General features: G+C 39.5%; 1 protein-coding gene across 1 annotated transcript; it reads left to right on the forward strand.

Moving 5' to 3' along the window:
• The first annotated feature begins 26 nt into the window (after nt 1-26).
• DTD2 (D-aminoacyl-tRNA deacylase 2) lies at nt 27-8,738 on the forward strand. The gene is made up of 3 exons (XM_082737937.1): nt 27-222; nt 4,121-4,190; nt 8,390-8,738. The coding sequence occupies exons 1-3, from the start codon at nt 112-114 to the stop codon at nt 8,713-8,715; spliced, it is 507 nt and encodes a 168-aa protein (XP_082594063.1). The 5' UTR covers nt 27-111; the 3' UTR covers nt 8,716-8,738.
• Nucleotides 8,739-23,180: the final 14,442 nt, after the last annotated feature.

Raw genomic sequence — 23,180 nt, forward strand, 5'->3', positions numbered from 1 at the left:
GACATTAGAACGCCCCGCCGCCACGATCCGCAGCGTCCTCCCGGAGCGCTGGAGGCGGAGCCTGCGCAGCGCGACCCTCGAACGTACCGGGTTGCCACGCGGGTTCGAACCATGACCGAGAGCGGCCGGATACCTCAGGCTCGGGCGCTCTTGCAGCAGTGCCTGCACGCCAGGCTGCAAGTACGCCCGGCCGAGGAAGACGCCGAGAGCCAGTGGGTGGAGGTAACGTCAGCCCCGCCACTCCCGGTGCCGCGTGCAGGGGCGGGCTTTCCCGCGTTCTTTTGGTAATTCGGTTCCACCCCCCCCCCACAACGTCTCCTTCCGCGCGGGCGGTGCGTGGCGCCGACACGTGCTGTGGGCGGTGCGAACTTCCGCTCGGCCTGCCGACCTCCTCCCGCAGAGGCCCGCCAGCTCGGCTCGTCTGCGCAGTCCTGCATAGCCGGCCCCAGCCCTTCTCCGTCGGACCTATTAACGCCGGCGGAAGAGTGTGTCACCTGCTTAGGACCGCGGGAATTTGAACTTCCTCTCCCCTTCTGCCTGCTTGCGCTCGGTAGACCTGAGGACTGACCGTCTCAGAGCTCTTGCTTCAGACGAGCGAGGGCCTTTCCACGTCCTAGAGCTGGGCTGGTTCCACCGTTTAGGTTGGATTAGTTGCAAACTTTTATGACCTGTTCCGACCTGTGTTGCAGATCCCGTGGAATTCCTCTTCGGTAGCTTGCAGCTAGGCACAGAAATGAGACTTCCCATGAAACCTTTTTTCATGAAACTTAAAATTTTTATGTATTTGCAACTAGAAACAAAGACTACAACTTTTACTAGAATGTTGTGTTGTTGAACACAGTTCCTCGGGAGAGTTTAAAACCTTTGCAGAGATAGGATTTCCTTCTACTTTAGGATTTGCCCTTTAAAGAGAGCCAGCCCCAAGTTTATGCAAAAACAATGTTCTTTAATGCCCCTGACCTATTTTTGGAGTAAGTTAAAATGAAGAAAAAATTAGTTGATAATTAAGGCTTCTGGAGCTACTCAAAAACTTAATATAGAAGCAGCATCTTCACTCATCTGCTGGATTCGGTCCCAGATCTAGCATTCCTTAACACAACCCTAGTCATTATGTTAAATATGATCCATAAACTATGATATGTGGGTGGTTATTCTTAAATCAGAATCTGTTACTCTCTGCTAATTTAGAAATATTTATAAACATAAGTAGTCCTGTATCTCCCCCTACCTATTTCTTTCTCAGAAATTCATGTTTGTTTTTGTTACAAGCAACTCCCCGCCCCTTTTTGAGGTCTTGATTTCGCTTCCTACTGTGGAATTTATTGGTCATCGTATCCAAAGACTTGCCTATTTTTATAGTTAACTCTAGGGACTATAAATATCAACTAGTAATCATTTAGATTTCTTCCATTTTTTTAATCTCTTTATATTCTTCATGCCACAGTTCCTTATGCAAAATCAGGTATTTTATTGCAGCCTTCCAAACTATCAGTTTGTGTTGGTAAACTGTAAAAGCTATTCTAAAGCTCTCCCTTTCACTCCCACACGTATCTAAATTAATATAAAGAGCTGACAATTAGTGAGAAAGTAAATTTTTTCTTCTTCCTCAGACATGCTCTTCCCTATTCTAACTTACAATTTTTTCTAAGGGAAATACTGTTTTGTCAAAGATTTGAAGGTTACTTGTGGTCTCAGTTTTATTCATTTAGACCTTTGCTGTCGGGCTGTTTTTCTTTCGGAAGGTGAACTTTTTAAAAATGGCAGTGAGAGGGGTGCCTAAGCAGGGCTTAGTTGGTTAAGTGTCTGACTCTTGGTTTCATTTGAGGTCATGATCTCATGAGTCCTGGGATCCAGCTCTACATTGGACTCTGCCTGCAACAGGGAGTCTACTTAAAGATTCTCTTCCTCTACCCCTCCCGGTGCTAATGCATGTGCTTGCTCTGTGTCTCTGCTCCTAAAATAAATAAATAAATAAATCTTTAAAATTAAAACAAAACGAAACTATGGTGGGAATTATATGTGATTTCATATATATGTAAAATGCTTTCCGTCAAATGAAGCAACAAGAAAACTGGTTCTGACTTGAAGAGGGGAATTTGTAGGTCACAACTTAAGATCTATTACTAGAATAAACTAAAAGAAAATACCTTACTGAGGAGGAAGTATGGTGGGTAGAAAGAACACGTGTCTATTTTCTGCATATCATTAGATAGTTAATTCTGACATTTCAAGTGTCCAAATATAAATATGCCTGAGGTTTTGACTGAATGTGCTTGAGATTTGGGCTGGTACTAAATTAATCCCAGTGGAGTGGACTGTGACAGTAGTGCAAATATCTCTATCATTCATCCTGCCAGCTCCATACTATGGGTGTGCTTTGGAGACCTTTGCTTATTCCAGAAGCACATTTGCACTTCTTAAAAAGTTAATTGTTTTCCAGTAATTCAGCTGTGAGTGCAAAACTGCTGTTATGTTTATATAGAAGACATATTTAGATAATACATAGAGCCTATGAGATATAGTTGACCTTAAATGCAAACAACAGATAAATTGAGTCCCTATCATATCTGTAAAGTGCTTTGGGAATTAAAATGTAAAATAAATTGTGCTTTCGCCCTTAAATTTATTTTTACAGACTAATTTAATAAACACTTATATAGCTCCTACTATGAACTAGGTACTGTTTTAAGCACGTTACAAATACTAATTCATTTAATCTTTATAATAGCTCTTGGACTCAACCAGGTTAATCTACAAAATAAGAATTCAGTGATTCAGTGGCAAAATAAGAGTCATTTATCATTTTTCTCTTTTCCATATATATCTTGCAAGAGCTAATAAAGAAATATCCAAGTCATTATATTTAAAAGCTTACATTCCTGAGGCACCTGGGTGGTTCAGCCATTTAGGCATCCAACTCAGTTTCAACTCAGGTCATGATCTCAGTCATGGGATCAAGCCCCACTTAGGTGGGCTCTGTGCTGAAGGTGGAGCCTGCCTGGGATACTCTGCCTCCTCCCCTTAGTACACTCTCTCTTAAAAAAAAAAAAAAAAAGACAACTTACATTCCTGATAACAGGCAACCTCATGATGTAGAACTTAATATCATAAATGCAGTATCAAACCTTAATCACTATGTTGATTGGAAGCATTGAGAATAACAAAATGTAATTGGGCAGTTTCTTGGAATTTGTTGAAGTAGAGTCAGACCCTTAGTTTTATAACCTGCGAGTAAATGGATTTGGAGGAATAAAGAGTAATGATGTCAAAAAACATCAGTCATGCTGTTGCTTATACATCACCCATATCTTATATAATGTGAATTCATTTGGTGTTGAATAAATGGGGCTCTGCAAACTAAGCATTTCCAAGTGTCAGCTTAATTAAGGGAGAGGAGGCTGGTTCATAGTCATAATGATTTTGACTAGATGTAAATGTTTGAGTGTACAACTTGTGGTCTTCACTGCTCTTGGTTATATCTTTTTTTTTTTTTTTTAAGATTTTATTTATTTATTCGACAGAGAAAGATCACAAAAGGCAGAGAGACAAGCAGACTCCCCGCTGAACAAAGAGTCCAATGCTGGGCTCGATCCCAGGACCCTGAGATCATGACCTGAGCCAAAGGCAGCGGCTTAAACCACTGAGCCACCCAGGTGCCCCTGCTCTTGGTTATATCTTAAACTTAATTCTTTTTTTTTTTTTTTTTTTTAAGATTTTATTTACTTATTTATTTGTCAGAGGGAGGGAGAACACAAGCAGGCAGAGCGGCAGGCAGAGGCAGAGAGAGAAGCAGGCTCCCCACTGAGCAAGGAGCCTGATGTGGGATTCAATCCCAGGACCCTGAGAACATGACCCGAGCCGAAGGCAGCGGCCCAACCAACTGAGCCACCCAGGCATCCAATCTTAAACTTAATTCTTGCAAGAAATGATAATTGAGGTGATTAAATACTGGAAAAGACTTTGTTTTCTCACATATTTAAGAAATCAAATCTGTTATAAAAATATATTTCTCCTCTTTTGTGTTTAATCTCCATTTAACGGTTTCATAGTTTTATTCATTTACTTCTATATCCCTATGTAGTTTTCTCTAATCTGAGTTTTCTCTGGTGATTTCTCATAGGTTCAGAGAGGATTAGTAATCTACGTGTGTTTTTTCAAAGGAGCTAATAAAGAACTTCTTCCCAAAATGGGTACGTATTTGATGTTTGCTTTTTATTTATTTATTTTGAGATTTTATTTATTTATTTGACAGAGAGAAATCACAAGTAGATGGAGAGGCAGGCAGAGAGAGAGAGAGGGAAGCAGGCTCCCTGCTGAGCAGAGAGCCCGATGCGGGACTCAATCCCAGGACCCTGAGATCATGACCTGAGCCGAAGGCAGCGGCTTAACCCGCTGAGCCACCCAGGGGCCCTGATGTTTGCTTTTTAAAAGTTAAAAATGAATAGCAACAGATAGATGAGCCAGAAGATAGATGGATAAATCACAATCTTAAGTTGTACTGGTAAGTTTTGAATGAATTAACTCTACTACAGTTGTTGGATTTAGCTATTTTTGCCTTTTTTTAAGTTTAAAGTAAGCAAGTGTGGTGGAATTCTTTCAAAACATCTGCACATTTCACATGGCTTATAGATTGGTTTAGAAGAGTGTACACACACACGTGCACACACAGACAACACACTTGAGATTCAGCTATGTTTCTAACAGAAACTGGTTAGATGCAGGGTGTCCACATAGGAAGAAAGCAGATGCTTCATTTCTTAATATAGTTTTCTTGTCTCCCACAGTCCCTGACAGGAGCGTGTAGGTGACATGTTATGTGTAAGATGTGGGTCCCATCAAATCTGGACAGCTAAGTCTTATGTTGTTATTATGGAAACATTTTAACTAACTAGTTATGCACCTTTTTTAAATAAGAAGCGTACGTAAACATAAAGTTCTCCTGGGGCGCCTGGGTGGCTCAGTGGGTTAATCCGCTGCCTTCGGCTCGGGTCATGATCTCAGGGTCCTAGGATCGAATCCCACATCGGGCTTTCTGCTCGGCGGAGAGCCTGCTTCTCTCTCTCTCTCTCTCTGCCAGCCTCTCTGCCTACCTGTGATCTCTCTCTGTCAAATAAATAAATAAAATCTTTAAAAAAAAAACAAAACATAAAGTTCTCCCGATCTTGAACAAAGCTCAGTGTCTTCACAGCCACACCTCCTCCAGGGACAGAAAAGCAGGGTCAGTGTTCACTTACCTCTGAACACTAATTTACCTGCCTGCAGTTCTCCACTGTCCCTGATAGTCCATAGCACTGCACATTGTAATAATCGCATAGTTTCAGATACACCACATCACGTACTAGATAGTATTTGATAAAGTAATTATGTACAAAAATACCTGAATTAAATCCCTAAGGTTGGGACAAGTTATATTCTCTTTATTAGAGGACAGTATCCATTAGTTGCATTAATAAGAAATAGAAATTATACAAATGGGTAGTTGCAACATGCAGAAGTTAACCTAGAAGAGCATCAAGTAGTGGAACTCTAAGGTAAATAGCCCAGTGAGGAACCTCTGGGGCAAAAGACTATAAACTCCTAGAGTTAATTGTATGCCAAGACATTAAACATGTTTGGCAACTTTGTCAGGGGATGAAAACTAGACTTAAAGGACTATGACAGGTGAGGGTGGAAAGCCAATAACAGTGGTTTGAAATTTGATTCTGGAAGACAATAGGGAGCTTTACAGGGTTTAAAGAGTAAATGAGGGGCGCCTGGCTGGCTCAGTCAGTGGAGCATGCAACTCTTGATCTCAAGATCATGAGTTCAAGCCCCATGTTGGTTGTAGAGATTACTTTAAAAAAGAGAGCAAATGAAATGAGGACTCCCATTACAGAGGATGATTTGCCAAAACTTATTGCTTGGGTATTGGACATTCTGTCCATTTTCCTAAGTTAATATTTTGCCTTGAATTAAATCTTCATTGGCCATAAAAAGCATAGTAGAAATCTGCGAAAACAGGAAGAAAATTTTCGTCATTGTGACTCCTAAAGTTGTTTTAGACTTTAAGTGACTCTTAGGTATAATAAAATGAAATGAACCACCCAAATCCAAGCTACATTTTGTATTATACTAAATAAATCCTGTGTGTTTCCATCTATGTCTAAGTTCACTTTGAATACATACATTAAGATTGTGATGAACTAGGAGGTCCACCTTAACTCTTTTAGTGGACAGTCTAAAACAAAACTGTGTATATTATGATTCTCAGTAAAGAGCTGTGATTCTATCCCATTCTGCTGGTGTAAGTTATAAACAAAAAAAAGACCATCTATTACTGATACCATTAGCTTGTACTTCCCTCTGTTCCAGGCAAAGTAAGCCAGTGTGATGGGATTCTCTTAAACTTCACCTCATACTTATTAAATGAATTCATATCTTTCTAATCAAATCATGTACCCCTTGGGAACATAACCAGTTATATCCATAAAGTCTAAAGTTATGTGGCTAACATAGAGATGTGCAGAATCTTTCTCAATTCATCTTCAGTATAATTGAACTGAGATCCAGGGACCTGTCAAAGCTTAACTTCCCATATACATCATTAGAGATACTTAATTGATAACCTGTCTTAAGATATTTGCGTTTTCAACATGCCATTAATTCATTGTCTCATTTTAATTCTACTTCCTGACATTTGTATCTGTATTATGTTTATTTCTACATAACTGTTATTTGAATACTAACAACATTAATTGAATTCTCAGTTATAGCCAGTAGAGGGAGGTATGTGGAAGTTTAATAAATTTTACTAAACCTCGCTTGCCTGTTACTTCAAAATTGTCTACTTAGTGTGTCACTAGCCTGAGGCCTGGATAGCTGGGTAGATATTTCCCTTGGAGCTAAGTGCTCTGGAGAGTTACAGTTTTCTTAGAAGCAATCAATAACAACTGCTGGCTCTATAGCAAAGTCCTATTCATCATAGAGAAAATTAGAGGTATTTTAAAATAGAAATTAGTTGAAAATTGATAGTGCTTCATGCGTATCTTAGAAATTCATTTGGGTGTTCATCTTGGCAGGTTTCTACCAGGTTAATTCTGTGATTTGTGGAGTGGGGCAACCATACTGGGTCCTTACTAATATTTACTACAAACCCTCCAGCACTTGAAACCATTGACTACCCTATTAGAAAGCATACATTTTCAAACATAATTACTGGTAGAGTGTGAGATCTCTATAGTTTATCAATTGTCCTCTGAGGAGTACTCCCTTTTTTTTTTTTTTAAGATTTTATTTATTTGAGAGACAGAGTGTGTATGTGTATGCAAGCATGCGGAGGGGCAGAGAAAGAGAAGAGAGAGAATCTCAAGCAGACTCCATGCTGTGCATGGAGCCGGACAGGGGGCTTGATCTCACCACCCTGAGATCTTGACCTGGGCCAAAATCAGAAGTTGGACGCTTCACCAACAAGCCACCTAGGTACTCCTGAGAAATATTTCTTATAAGCAGAAGGTATTTATACCCTTTACAGAGGCAAGAAGACTTTAAGGCTCTTCATAGTAGGTGTTTCTTTTGTTTATTGTCTAGAAAATGACTAATGTTGAGATGTAAACAGGTTTTCTAACTTTAAATCTTTAGCTACACATAGATATTTATGGCTTTTTTGACAGTTCTTACGAGTTATTAGTATACTTTCATCAGTGCCATAAAAATAACACCATGTTTTCTTGTGTATATATGAACATAATACCAGTGTATCTTTTGACTTACTTTTTTGGTTATAACAGTGAGTTTCTGATGATGTTTGCTTCACCTTTACTCTTCTCCCTGGGTTACATTTGTCATATGATTAGACTTTGTTAAGTAGTGCCTTTGAGTTTATGAAACCGTAAAATTATCTGGTTTATACTCAGAATAAACCTGGAAACTTTGTTTCAGCTTAGAACTCTAGGCAGTTAAGTTACTCTAAGATTTCTATTTAATATTCTTTGTTGTAAAGCAGAATTTGGTGTGAGGAGAATTCATCATGGCTTTTTTCCAGTGAGGTTTTCTTATGGAATATAAAAAGGAACAAAGAGGCAGAATCTTCTAATGTATTCCCCGGGGCAACAATATTTTGAGGTTTTTGGTATACGGTTAATTTTTAGTCCTTTACTTCATCAATTTATTGTTAGGAAATCTTGACTGCCCAGTGGATTTAAAACATCATGCCATTTTTTGCATGAAACTTGCCTTATTTTTCTTGCTTAGATGAAGCAGTTCTTTAAATCTGAATAGAGATTTTAGATAAAAAGCATGAGCCAACAAACTAGGTTTTAAACCTAGTTTGAGATTTGCTGACTGGATGATTATTCATTTTCTTCATGTTTGTTTCTCACTTCAAGATGTTTTCCCTTTATTCCCCACCCAGTTAATACACTGTTAAATGTGAAGTTAAGTGAAACAGAAAATGGCAAGCATGTGTCTATATTGGATCTACCTGGCAATGTTCTGATCATCCCTCAAGCCACCCTTGGAGGGAGAGTAAAAGGAAGAAACATGCAGTATCACTCTAACTCTGGAAAAGAAGAAGGCTTAGAACTTTATTCCCAATTTGTGACTCTGTGTGAGAAAGAACTGGCTGCCAACAGCAAGTGTGCTGAAGCTGGGGTTGTGGTGGAACATGGTACTTACGGGAACAGGCAGGTGTTACAGCTGGATACCAACGGACCATACACACACCTAATTGAGTTTTGAAAAATTAAAAGTTAGTTTCTGCAGTTGTTTTCTGGTATAAAATGATCTCAACTATAATTAGATTTTCTTCCTCTTCTTGAATACACTAATCTGAAAATTAGGGTGTCATCCATACCCCTGAAACCTGTTAATTGGATGACCTTGCCCTGCCAAGTCACCAAACTCTGAATCTCAGCCCTACCTTTTGTCCTACTTTCCCATACACTTCCACTTGAAAACTTGAAAAGTGCTTTCTATTCACTTTATAGTCATTGTGGAAATGCTCTTAGAGAGCAGTATTTAAGTATTTCTGCATGAAGAATTTTGTTCAATCAATAAAAATATACCCTTGTATTCTTATATATCCTTAATATACCCTTATATTCTTATACCCTCAAATGTATGAAGTATGAAATAAAAATAACTGTATTAAAATTAGGTAAAATCCCACACAAACCAATTGCAGTTTTACTACTTTAGTTTTCCAAATTCTGAGTGAAAACAATATGCTATTTACTGTTCCTTTTAATAATATCTGTGAAAATGTAATCTAGAAATGTTATTGTGCATTATATTACATCCAGGGCATCCAAGTGCTTTAAATCATTTTAAGAATCTTTAATTGAGGGACGCCTGGGTGGTTCAGTTGGTTGAGCAGCTGCCTTTGGCTCAGGTCATGATCCTAGGGTCCTGGGATCGAGTCCCACATCGGGCTCCTTGCTCAGCAAGGGAGCCTGCTTCTCCCTCTGCCTCTGCCTGACTCTTTGTCTGCCTGTGCTCTCTCGCTCTCTCTCCCTCTATCTCTGGCAAATAAATAAAATAAAAATCTTTAAAAAAAAAAAAAAAGAATCTTTAATTGAGGGGCACCTGGGTGGCTCATTTGGTTAAGCATCTGCCTTCAGCTCGGGTCATGATCTCAGAGCCCTCGGATTGAGTCCCACATCAGGCTTTGCTCAGCAGGGAGTCTGTGTCTCCCTCTGTCTCTCTGCTTTTTCTCTCACTCTCAAGCAAATAAAATCTTTTTAAAAAATCTTTAGTTGATACAAGAACAAGGTATGAAGATTAAAAATTGTTTTTATTTAATATACCAGTTAATTAATACTTGCATTTCTCAGTTTTTTACCAAAATAACGTGTCTCATTTTCTGTCCTTGGTTATTAAAAGTTAGTGCTTTGTGAAATTAATGTTAATTTTTTAGGAAGTCCTTTCGTATATAGCTTGTCATAAAAGGAAGAAAAAAAGGGAAGCTTTCTACTGCAATTATTTGGAAACAAGCTGACTTTTGTTCTTTTTCTTATTATTTATCTGACGATTTTGAGCCAGTGTTTTTTCTGTTAGTGAATGTTTGTGCCCTGCCCCCATTCACATGTTGAAATCCCCCAACTTGGTGGTGTTTGGAGTTGGGAATTTGGAAGGTAATTAGGGTTAATGAGAGCATAAGAGTGGGTCCCTTGTGATGGGATTAGAAGAAGAGTCACCAGAGACCTTGCTGGCTCACTCTCTCTGCTACTACCATGTAAGGATGCAGTGAGAAGGGGGCTATTTATAAGCTAGGAAGAGAACCCTTATCAGAAACTGACCATGTTGACACCTTGATCTTGACCTTGCAGCCTCCAGGCTGAGAAAATAAATTTCTGTTTTTCAAGCCACTCTGTGGTATTTTGTTAGGGCAACCTGAGCTGATGAAGGTAGTGATACAAGATAGACAGCTAATAAGGTAAATTTTTCACAATAAAGAGAGGAACATCTATAAGAAACTGAAAGAATTAATGAATCAATAAAAGATAATACTTAGTTTTTGCAAACTCCTCTGACTTTATTTGAAAAGATATTTTGAAGAGTAAACACCAGGTCATATTTCTAATTATCAAAAGATGAAGAAATGAACTTGGATAAACATCTTAAGTAGCTGCTAAAAATTCCTTTGTGTCATAATTTCTTTAGGTCTGTCCTCCTAAGATACTTAAAGTTTTTGTTATCACACAAATCCTATTACTCTATATCCTTCCTGTACTATTCTATTTTGGAACTTGAGAATCAATAACTGGCTTGGTAATGAGCTCATTGTCCTTAACTTTTGCTTTATTGATTCATGCTACACTTATTGAAATGTAATAAACTATTCATAAACTTTCGAACTCCAGTTTTCTCAAAGCTTCTCTGAGAAGGTGTATATGTCTTTTGAAAAGATTATGTGTTACCTATTTTAAATCATTTTGATTTTGTGTGTAGGTGAAATGCTGACTCACATCCCTAGATTACTGTTTTATAGTTCAGGCAGGGTTTTTTTTAAATTTGCTTGCAGTACTTGTGGAGAACAGCAATTTCACCTACATGAAGGGTTATTAAGCAGAAAGTGATGGCCACCTTTCATTTCCAAGGAAGCTAGGACAAGAGAGTTAAGACAGGAGAAATAGCGGATATGTGAGTAACTACACCATGGCTTTCCGTAGCTCTCCTGGCCCACGATGCTCAAAGAGCTTTCAAGAGATCCCTCCTTTTATCTTCCCAGTATATAATGAGGATAGTGCTGTGGAAAGTAAGACAGTGCTTAAATAATTTTCCCAGGATCACATTATAGAGAGGAATAATATCCATCTTTCTCCTTTTCCTGTAATAAGAATTGTTAAAAACTGAAATTGATCTTGGTAAAGGCTTAGCATCTCCCAGTGTGGATCACTTAAGAAAGGACAGCCAATAATAAATTGGTTTACTTGCAAAGTTAGGTGGCAGCATGGTTGAACCTAATTTATGTGCCTTCTGCCCTGTTTTTCTAAGATTCTAGAATGTCTTGATTAGAATTTCATTTCTAAGTATTATTTTACCTGCCCATTTAGAAACAACAGGGGTTCAATTACAGAAAATACTGTAAGACACAGATTACCAATGAATGTGGTTTTAATATCTTGAATATATTCATACAAACTAAAATCAAACACCATTCCTTCATTAGTTCAAATTTTAAAAGGCCCACCACTAATGAATCATGTCTGAATTAATTATGATTGATTGACTCCATAATGAAAGAACTCAACTTATCAAGTATAAAGATCAAATACTGTGGAGTCCTATGCCACTTGTTTTGGAGAATAAGAATTCATAGTGGTATTTTAAGACAGTGACCTGTCCTATTTTTGCTATCCATGGTTAATATTGAAGAGGGCCTGTCTTGTTATACTTAAACATAGTGCACCTAACTGTAGCTCAGTGGGTTAAGTGTCCAACTCATAGTTTTGGCCCAGATCATGGTCTCAGGGTTGTAAGATCAAGCCGCCATCGGGATCCTCGTGCTGCGTGGAGTCTACCTGAGATTCTCTGCCTCTCCCTCTCCTCTGCCCCTCCTCCTATTCACTGGCATGCTCTCTCTCTTGCTTTCAAATAAATAAAATCTTTAAGTGTGTTTTTTACTAAGTTTAATCATTCCCAACCTTACTGAAATTAAAAAAATAAAATAGAAATGTCTTACCTATTAATTTATTGAAATAATACTGGTTTCAGAAAGGGAAGATCTATAGAAAAGTGACATTTTCGTTCCAAAACCAACCCATAGTGATGACTTTAAATGTTTGATAAGTCTCCTAATTATTCTCCCTTCATCCTATTACTCCTACCTCTAATTCTTTTTGCAGACGATCTCCAAGGTAATGATCCTAGAACATTCTTATCTCCATAATATTCCACAGTTCAGAAACCTTATTAAGTTGTTTATTCTAACCCCAGGATAGTTAACATACAGTGTTACATTATCATTCAGAAACTTTTATAACCTTTTATCTATGGATCAAAGTCTAAATATCTGAAGTTGTAATGAAAGTTCTCCATACTCCTAAGAAGTGAATGAAATCATGCAGGGAGAACTGTAGAGAGGACCAAAGTCAGAATCTTGAGAAAGCATAAAGGAAGAGCAAACAAATGAGAGGCCAGAGAACACTGTAGAGATCAGAAGTGCAGAGAGAATCCAAAAATGGCAGTATTAACAGAAGATAATTTTCAAGATGTAAATAGTGACAAAGTCAGTGCCACATACTCAAGAAAAACAATAATACAAAGACTGAGGAGAGACTTCTAGGCCTAGTAGTTAGGTATTTTCAAGCTTCTGGAAAAATAGGGTTAAATTTACAAGACTTGGGAGAAGCAGAAAAAGATTCTTAATCTTTTGTCCTTGGACAGAGTGTCTCAAAGTGTGCCAGTGGACCAGGATTCACCTGGAGCCTAATATTTTAACAAAATGTATTTTTTTAGGACCATCCCAAACTTACGTATTAGAATCTCGGCATTTAGGGAGAAGAAGCAAGATGGCTGAGGAGTTGGAGACCTAAACATCATCAGGCCCCAGGAGTTCAGCTAGATAGTTATCAAACCATTCTGAACACCTACAAACTCGAGATCAAAGAGAAGAAGAGCAGCAATTCTAAAAACAGAAAATCGACCGCTTACTGGAAGGTAGGACATGCGGAGAAGTGAATCCAAGGCGATATACAGGAAGAGAGACAGTGGGGCAAGGTGCCAGTTCCTAGCAAGCAGTAGAGCAGCAGAGCACAAAATTGGAACTTTTAGAAGTCTGCTCCACTGACAGATGTCACTCCAGAGGCTAAGCCGGAGTGGAGCATTTGTGGGGACAGTGTGGTCTCAGGACCCACAGGGTCACAGGAAGAGCAGGGATGCCTGAGTTTTGCAGAGCTCCCAGGCATCAGAGGAGGGAAGCCGGCTGCAGAGATGGAGCCAAGTAGGGGAGTTCTCAGCTCAAGATTACCTTAAACTGTGATCCAAGGTGCAGTCGGACCACTGCTCTTCAAGCAGAGACCCCCTCCTACCTCCTCTGGGAGGACAGGCGTGGGAGCACGCTGCAGAAATCAGCTGGGTTTGGAGACTCCAAACGGGACCGGGCACTAGAGATAGAAACACTCGGTCACAGGCTGGGTGAGCTCGGAGTGCAGCTGGAGACCAGGGAGCAGGGAGGGATTTACTACTTTTCTCTGAGGGCACACTGAAGAGTGAGGCCCCAAGCTCTCAGCAACTCTGAGACCAAGGATTGGGAGGCCACCATTTTCATTCTCATCCTCCAAAGCTGTATGTAAAGTATTCATGGAACAAAAGCTACCGAGAGCAAAACCAAGAAAACTGAGAGCAAAATGCTAAAGAGCATCCTACTGAAGAATGAATGGGCTGACCAGGAAGTTAAAGAAAAATTGAAAAAGATTATGGAACAATTGAAAATGAAAGCACAACTGTTCAAAACCGTTGGGATGCAGCAAAGGTAGTCCTGAGAGAGAAGTCTATAGCAATACAAGCCTATTTCAAGAAACAAGAAAGGTATCAAGTACACAACCTAACCTACACCTAAAGGAGCTGGAGAAAGAACAGCAAATAAAGCCTAAACCCAACAGGAGAAGAGAAAGAAAGGTATCAAGTACACAACCTAACCTACACCTAAAGGAGCTGGAGAAAGAACAGCAAATAAAGCCTAAACCCAACAGGAGAAGAGAAATAATAAAGAGCAGAAATCAACTAAATAGAAACCAAAAGAATAGTAGGACAATGAAACTAGGAGCTGATTCTTCAAAAGAATAAGATTGATAAACTCCTGGCCCGACTTATCAAAAGAAAAGAGAAAGGGCCCAAAATTAATAAAACCATGAATGAAAAAGGAGAGATCACAACCAACACCAAAGAAATACAAACAATTATAAGAACATATTATGAGCAACTATACGCCAGCAAATTGGACAATCTGGAAGAAATGGATGCATTCCTAGAGACAAGAAAACTACCAAAATTGAACCAGGAAGAAATAGAAAACCTGAACAGACCCATACCAGTAAGGAGGTTGAAACAGTCATCAAAAATCCCCCAACAAACAAGAGCCCAGGGCCAGACGGCTTCCCAGGGGAATTCTACCAAACATTTAAAGAAGAATTAATACCAATCTCCCGAAGCTGTGCCAAAAAATAGAAATGGAAAGAAAACTTTAAAATTCATTTTATGAGGCCAGCATTACCTTGATCCCAAAACCAAAGGGCCCATCAAAAATGAGAATTACAGACCAATATCCTTGATGATCACAGATGCAAAAGTTCTCACCAAAATACTAGCCAATAGGATCCAACATACATTAAAAGGATTATTCACCATGGCCAAGTGGGATTTATTCCTGGGCTGCAAGGTTGGTTCATTATCTGCAAATCAATCAATGTAATACAATACATTAATAAAAGAAAGAATAAGAACCATATGATACTCTCAATAGATGCTGAAAAGGCATTTGACAAATTACAGCAATACAAGCCTTTCTCAAGAAACAAGTATCCTTTCTTTTTTTTTTTTAAGATTTTATTTATTTCTTTGACAGAGAGAGAGATCACAAATAGGCAGAGAGAGAGAGAGATGAGGAGAAGCAGGCTCCCTGCTGAGCAGAGAGCCCTATGCCGGACTCGATCCCAGGCCCCTGGGATCATGACCTGAGCCGAAGGTAGAGGCTTAACCCACTGAGCCACCCAGGCGCCCCAACAAGTATCCTTTCTTAATCAAAACTTCACAGTGTAGGGATGGAGGGGACACACCTCAATATCATCAAAGCCATCTATGAAAATTCCACAGCAAATATCATTCTCATTGGAGAAAAATGGATAACTTTTCCCCTAAGGTCGGGAACACAGTGAGGCTGTCCACTATCACCACTGCATTTCAACATAGTACTAGAAGTCCTAGCCTCAGCAGTCAGACAAAAAAAAAAAGAAAGAAAGAAAGAAATTAAAGGTATCAAAATCATCAAAGAAGAAGTCAAACTCACTCTTTGCCAATGATATGATACTTTATGTGGAAAACCCAAAGACTTCACTCCAAAACTGCTAGAACTCATATAGGAACTTCACTGAATACTGAAAATGTCAGAATATAAAATCAACGCCCAGAAGTCAGTCGCATTTCTATATCCCAAAAATAAGATGAAAGAAAAATTAAGGAGTCATCCGATTTACAATTGCACCCAAAACCATAAGATACCTAGGAATAAACCTAACCAAAGAGGCAAATAATCTGTACTCAGAAAACTATAAAGTTGTCATCAAAGAAATTGAGGAAGACACAAAGAAATGGAAAAAAATTCCATGTTTATGGATTGGAAGAACAAATATTCTGAAAATGTCTGTGCTACCTAAAGCAATCTACACATTTAATGTAATGCCTATCAAAATACCATCAATTTTTTTCAAACAAATGGAACAAATAATCCTAAAATGTATATGGATCCAGAGATGATACTAAATAGCCAGAGGAATGTTGAAAAAGATAACCAAAAATTTGGCGGCATCACAATTCCAAACTTTAAGCTCTATTACAAAGCTTTAATCATCAAGACAGTATGGTACTGGCACAAAAACAGACCCATAGATCAATGGAACAGAATAGAGAGCCCAGAAATGGACCCTCAACTCTATGGGCAATTAATATTCGATAAAGTAGGAAAGAATGTCCAATGGGAAAAAGACAGCCTCTTTAACAAAAGGTGTTGGGAAAATTGGATAGCCACATGCAGAAGAATGAAACTGGACCATTTCTGTACACAACACATGAAAATAAATGCAAAATGGATGAAAGACCTCAATGTGAGGGGCACCTGGGTGGTTCAGTTGGTTGAGTGGCTGCTTTCAGCTCAGGTCATGATCCTGGAGTTCTGGGATCAAGCCCCACATCAGGCTCCCTGCTCAGCAGAGAGTCTACTTCTCCCTCTGCCCTTGCCCCTCTCTTGGGCTTGCTCTCTCGCACGCTCTCTCTATCTCTCATTCTTTCTCTCAAATAATAAATAAAAATCTTAAAAAAAAAAAAAAGCCTTTGGGAAAAAAGACCTCATCAACATGAAATAGGAATCCATCAAAATCATTGAGGAGAATACAGGCAGAACCAGTCACAGCAATGTCTTCCTAGAAACATCGCCAAAGGCAAGGGAAACAAGGGCAAAAATGAACCATTGGGACTTCATCAAGATCAAAAGCTTTTGCACAGCAAAGGAAACAGCCAACAAAACCAAAAGACAGGGGTGCCTGGGTGGCTCAATGAAATAAAGCCTCTGCCTTCGGCTCAGGTCATGATCCCAGGGCCCTGGGATCGAGCCCCACATCAGGCTCTCTGCTCCGCAGGGAACCTGCTTCCCCCCCTCTCTCTGCCTCCCTCTCTGCCTACTTGTGATCTCTGTCAAATAAATAAAATGTTAAAAAAAAAAAAAGACAACTGACAGAATGGGAGAAAATATTTGCAAATGACATATCAGATAAAGGGCTAGTATCAAAAATCTATAAAGAATTTATCAAACTCAACACCCAAAGAACAAAAATCCAATCAAGAAATGGGCAGAAGACATCAACAGACATTTCTACAAAGAAGATACCCAATGGCCAACAAACACATGAAAAAGTGCTCAACATCACTTGACATCAGGGAAATACAAATCAAAATCAATGAGATACCACTTCACACCAGTCAGAATGGCTAAAATTAACAAGTGTGGGAACAACAGATGCTGGCAAGGTTGTGGCAAAAGAGGAACCCTCCTACACTATTGGGAATGCAAGCTGGTTCAGCCACTCTGGAAAACAGTATGGAGGTTCCTCAAAAAGTTGAAAATAGAGCTACCCTACAACCCAGCAATCACACTACTGGATATTTATCCTAAGGGTAGAAATGTAGTGATCCAAAAGGGCATGTGCACCCAAATGTTTATGCAGCAATGTCCACAACAACCAAACTGGAAAGAACCCAGATATCTATAAAAAGATGAATGGATAAAGAAGACATAGTGTATATATACAATGGAATACTATGGAACCATCAAAAAACCAAAATCTTGCCATTTGCAACAACGTGGATGGAACTAGAGGGTATTAGTCTAAGCAAAATAAGTCAATCAGAGAAAGACAATTATCATATGATCTCTTCAATATGAGGAATTTGAGAGGCAGGGCAGGGGGTCATGGAGGGTATGGAGGGGAAAAATAAAACAAGATAGGATCAGGAGGGAGTCAAAACATAAGAGAGACTCAATCTCAGGAAACAAACTGAGGGTTGCTGAGGGGTGGAGGGGGAGGGATAGGGTGGCTGGGTTTTAGACATTGGGGAGGGAGCGTATGTGCTATGGTAAGTGCTACGAATTGTGTAAGACTGATGATTCACAGACCTGTACCCCCAAAGCAAATAATATATGCTAATAAAAACTTAAAATATTAATTTAAAAAATCTCAGGACTTAGAATGTTTCTAGTCACAAGTGTCCCCCAGGTGATGCTCATAAACACTGAAATCCCAAAACCACTGTTACTCTGAATGAAGCCCAGACTTCTGAGGCTGCTTTCAGAGTTTTAAACTCTGGCTTCAGTTTGACATTTTTTTTTAAGATTTTGTTTATTCATTTGAGAAACAGAGAGAGAGAGCCGGCGCAAGTGCACAAGTTGGGGGAGGGGCAGAGAGAGAGAGAGAGGGCGAAGCACACTCCCTGTTGGGCAGGGAGCCCAGTGTGGGGCTCCAACTCAGGACCCTGAGATCATGACCTGAGCCAAAGGCAGACACTTAACTGACTGAGCCACCCAGGTGCTCTCCAGCTTGACTCTAATCCTTTCTCCCACTACTTCCAATAGAAATTTTCCACTGTAACTCTTGTTTTTCTTAAGAAATGCTCATGCCTGAGTTACTCTGTGCTTTGCTAAATCCTTCAGGATTCAATATCTAGCTCAAATCAATCTCTTTTTTTTTTTTTAAGATTTTATTTATTTATTTGTTTGTCAGAGAGAGAGAGGAGTGAGAGTGAGCACAAGCAGACAGAGTGGTAGGCAGAGGCAGAGGGAGAAGCAGGCTCCCGGCTGAGCAAGGAGCCCAATGCGGGACTCGATTCCAGGGCGCTGGGATCATGACCTGAGCCGAAGGCAGCCGCTTAACCAGCTGAGCCACCCAGGCGTCCCGAATCAATCTCTTCTTATCCCAGACTAATTTGTTCTGCCTCTACCCTCCTCCAGATTGTAGTTGTCCCACTCTTGACACTTGTGATAGGTCTTATGAGGTTGAGTACATTGGCTTTAACTCTTTTATGTTTTATGTGTCTTAACTGTAAGAGTATAAATAACATTGGGCAGAGACAGTATAATAGCGAGCATACATAACATAGTATAATGTTTTTTATAGTCTCCCACAGTACTTACACATCACTGTGCATATTGTCTATGCTCATAATTCTCCATAAATATTACCTGAATTAATATGAAAATATGTCAGGCACCTAGGTGGCTCAGTCAGTTAAGCATCTGCCTTCACCTCAGGTCATGATCTCAGAGTACTGGGATCAAGCCCCGCATCGGGCTCCTTGCTCAGCGGGGAGTCTGCTTCTCCCTCTCCCTCTGCTGCTCCCCCAGCTTGTGCTCTCTTTGTTTCTGTCTCTCAAATAAATAAATAAAATCTCTAAAAAATATTTGAAGATATGTCAGTTGGCCAAAATACTCTTAATTTTGAATCAGTAAAACCAGTATTTAATATATGGCTTTCTTTGCTACTGAAGAATAAAAAGTTTGGAATGCACAGGAAATAAGTTTAATATAGCTACACCTTGCTTCAAAAATACAGTAGATGACACCAAAAAAGTTTGAGGAAAACTAAAACAGGTAGAGATTCAATACAATTGTGAGCGTTGCTATTTCTGTTTTATTACTTTATTACATCAGTGTGGTCACTTTACATTTTCTGAAGTTTCACTCTCTCTATATATATAGTATAACTGTACTTATGCAATAGCCCCATACTTTAAAAAGGTGTAAAATTAGCAAGCCATTCTACAAATACAGAAGGGGGAAACTACTTCATTTAAGAAACCTATATTTGAGTGCTTCATAAAACAAACTTATTGTGAATCAAATAAAAATGTATTTTATTTATGGGTGCCTGGGTGGATTGGTCGGTTAAGTGCCTCCTTTCCGCTGGGGTCATGATCCCAGGGTCCTGGGATGGAGTCCCACATTGGGCTCCCTGCTCAGTGGGGAACCTGCTTTTCCCTCTGCCCCTTCCCCCCCATGCTTTCTCTCTCTCTCCCCCTTCACAAAAATAAATAATAAATAAATCTTTAAAAAGTGTTTTATTTATAAATGTGAATTTTAAAGCATCAAGCTGTAATAAGACTCTTCTATATTTGATTACAAAATAAAGCAGTTCTGTCAGATGCATCACAAATAGCCAACTTTGTGATAAATATGACCCTACTTCTTTTTACCAGACTTTCTCATATGAACAAATTTTTTGCTCTGGGTAAGCCAGCATTTTTTCTCTAAAGAAGCTTAATAAAATTTGACCTATTACATCAGCTTTTTTTTCTGAATGTGGGAAGAATGTATGTAGAGAATGCACCACACCCTATGTAACAGTATCTGAGAACCATTAGCTATGAACAGTTGGGGTTGGGAAAGTAATTGTGGACTTTTGGGGGAGGAGGGGGAATGTTAGTGTTTTTAAGGGAACATCTGACTGCAAAAATGCCAGCCTTGACTCCAACTTAGAGATATTGTTTACTTAGCTTTATTTTCACATAGATAAACTAAGGCACACTTTCTATGCAGGCTTTTTTTTTTTTCTTTTTTCTTTTCTTTTTTTTTTTTTTTTCTTGAGAGAGAACTGGGGGAGAAGCAGAGGAAGAGAGACAATCTTAAGCAGGCTCCACACCCAACACGTCCCACAGCCCTGAGGTCAGGACCTCATGATCTGAGCCAAAATTAAGGGTCTGAGGCTTAAAACTGAGCCACCTAGGTGCCCCTCAAGGCATTCTTTTAAGCTACTTTTCAGCCCCAAGGAAGTCTCTTCATGAGTAGATGTGATCATTTTCAAAGTTTAGTTTGCTCAGTGCCCGGATTAATTTATTTTCTCATTACTTTCAGATAGTCTTCATGGCTTTGATTTCTTTTCACAGTATACATGCTTGCCTTTTTTGAGCCAGATGTTGAAAATGTTTTTGTTTTTTTGTTTTTTTTTTAAGATTTTATTTATTTATTTGTCAGAGAGAGAGAGAGAGAGAGCACAAGCAGAGGGAGTGGCAGGCAGAGGGAGAAGCAGGTTCCCCACTAAGCAGGGAGCTGGATGCAGGACTAGACCTTGGAATCACAACCTGAGCCCAAGGTAGATGCGTAACCACTGACCCACCCAGGCATCCTGAAAATGTTCTTTTAACATTTGCTTAATACTGCATCATGGATAGATGCTCTCCACTTAAAGGTTGTAGTCTTTAGAACCTGCGGGTCAGCAGTCAAGCTGAGAGCTGTGCGAAATACACTTGGTTTAAATACAATCCTTAATCTCCAGGAATTTATTACCATCTAGTAGGGAACATGATAGACACAAGTATGTGGTCAGTGACATCTGGATGATGCTATTGTGAACTATAGAGTAGCAGCAGATAGAGAAGATACTTCTGGCGGGAGTGGTGAATCCCTGTTGTTAACAAAGGCATGGCAATTTGAGCTATCCCTTGAAGAATGGGTAGAATTTCTATAGGCCCAAAGGAGGGGGTAGAGAGGCATTTCTATTAGTTGGGCTAATTAGTAAGATGTCACTGGAGGATTTTAAAGAGAAGAGTGGCATAATTAAAACAATTTTAAGGAGGATAGACCTGGCAGTGGTACATGAGGATTTCAAAGAGAAGAAAATTTGGTGGCAGGAAGATGGGGTTTTTTTAGCCGTACAGGCATAAGGAACTTAAGGCTGACTTAGATCATGATAGTGTCTGTGAACATGGAAATAAACATAACTGGAGATACTGGAAGGTGTTGGAAAACAAGTACAATTCAAGGCAGGTGCCTCGTTGTGGTGGGGCTAAAGGGACGAATCAGAAATTAAAATCTCATGTGTGGGTTACTGAAGAAGATGAATTCAGATTTTAATACGTTGAGCTTGAAGTTTACCCAAGTGGAAATGTCAAGTGGAGTTGTTACTTGGGGCAAAGAGAGTACAGACTTGGAAATCTTATTTATGAAAGTGATAGTTGAAGCCCCAGAAATAGACAAAATTTAATTATCCAATATTCACTGAGTGCCTACTCTGGTAAGTATAAGTACACTAAAGAAAAAAAAAAAGGGTGATTTCTGTCCTCTTGGAGATTGTAACAACTGGTGTGTTAGGACAGTCAACTGGAACACAGAGAAACTGGAGGTGCTAGAAGAGAGATAAAAACAGTACTGTGGAGATTTGGAGATACAGACTTCTTCTAGTTAGGAGAGCACTAACATTTTAGTATAATTTTGAAGATTAAGAGATGTAAGAGGGGCGCTGGGATGGCTCAGTCGGTTAAGTGTCTGCCTTCTGCTCAGGTCATGATTCTGGGATCCTGGGATCAAGCTCAGATGCAGGAGCTTGCCTTTCCCTCTCCCTCTGCCTGTGCTCTCTCTCTGTCAAATAAGTTTTCAAAACATTTTAAAAAGAGATATGAAAGAGAGAATATAGAGGACAAAAAAGCACTTGACTTTCAACCAGATTTAAAGCAATAGACGGAAGAGGAAAAATTGACAAACAAACATCAGACAGATATAGATAGGTGGAGAAAGTGGAACAAATAAGTGGAAACACTGGTATCCTGGAGTTTAAGGTTTTAAGAATTGGGGAAGTGGATGTAAACATATAGAAAATGTCAAAGAATAGGGGCACCTGGGTGGCTCAGTGGGTTAAAGCCTCTGCCTTCGGCATGGGTCATGGTCCCGGGGTCCTGGGATCGCCCCCGCACCAGGCTCTCTGCTCAGCAGGGAGCCTGCTTTCTCCACCTCTCTCTGCCTGCCTCTCTACCTATTTGTGATCTCTCTCTGTCAAATGAATAAATGAAATCTTAAAAAAAAAAAAAATGGAAGGAAGAAAAGTTCAAAGTATTATGTAGTTAACACCCATATACCCACAACCTGGATTCTGTAGTTAGCATCTTGTTATATTTGCTTTAATACCTATCTGTCTATCGGTCCATTCCAAGAATGAGACTATTTTGTTTTGCCAAGGGTTTTAATTTATTCCTCCTCTATCCTCACTTTTTGCCACTGCTGATCAAGCCTCTCCCCTCAGAAGCCCAAGTTGTTGTGAGCCTGCTGTATTTCACTGATAAGCCCAGATTCCCTAAACTTTCTTTATGGGAAAACCTCTCTACTCCATGTGACTTTTCTTTAAAGGAAAGGTCCCGAATGATGGTTCACGGGAGAAATAATATTCCCACCCTTCAAGTTAGTTTAGTTAGCTCTCCCTGGAAGTCTGAACCTGAGAATGGAGAAGAAGCAGTTTCTAAATGGCTCCATGATCTGTCTAGCTTTCTAGCAGTTTATCAAAAGACAGTTTGAGGACCACCTTAATTGGAATTACTAGAAAAACCTGTTAAAATGCAAATTCCTGCATCTCACCCTGGAACTACTGAATCAGAATTCCTAACGTGAGGCCTGGGGATCTGCATTTTAACAGTCACTGTTTTCCCACTTGTAACTCTGATATGGACTAGCA

The sequence above is a fragment of the Mustela nivalis genome (assembly GCF_964662115.1).
Source record: "Mustela nivalis genome assembly, chromosome: 6".
NCBI classification, from domain to species: domain Eukaryota; kingdom Metazoa; phylum Chordata; class Mammalia; order Carnivora; family Mustelidae; genus Mustela; species Mustela nivalis.

What these genes read in the sequence shown, in the direction of transcription:
- DTD2 (XM_082737937.1), top strand. Translation starts at nt 112, where the DNA reads ATGACCGAGAGCGGCCGGATACCTCAGGCTCGGGCGCTCTTGCAGCAG. An exon ending in CCGAGAGCCAGTGGGTGGAG is followed by an intron (nt 223 to 4,120) that starts GTAACGTCAGCC and finishes GATTTCTCATAG; the next exon opens with GTTCAGAGAGGATTAGTAAT. An exon ending in AGAACTTCTTCCCAAAATGG is followed by an intron (nt 4,191 to 8,389) that starts GTACGTATTTGA and finishes TTCCCCACCCAG; the next exon opens with TTAATACACTGTTAAATGTG.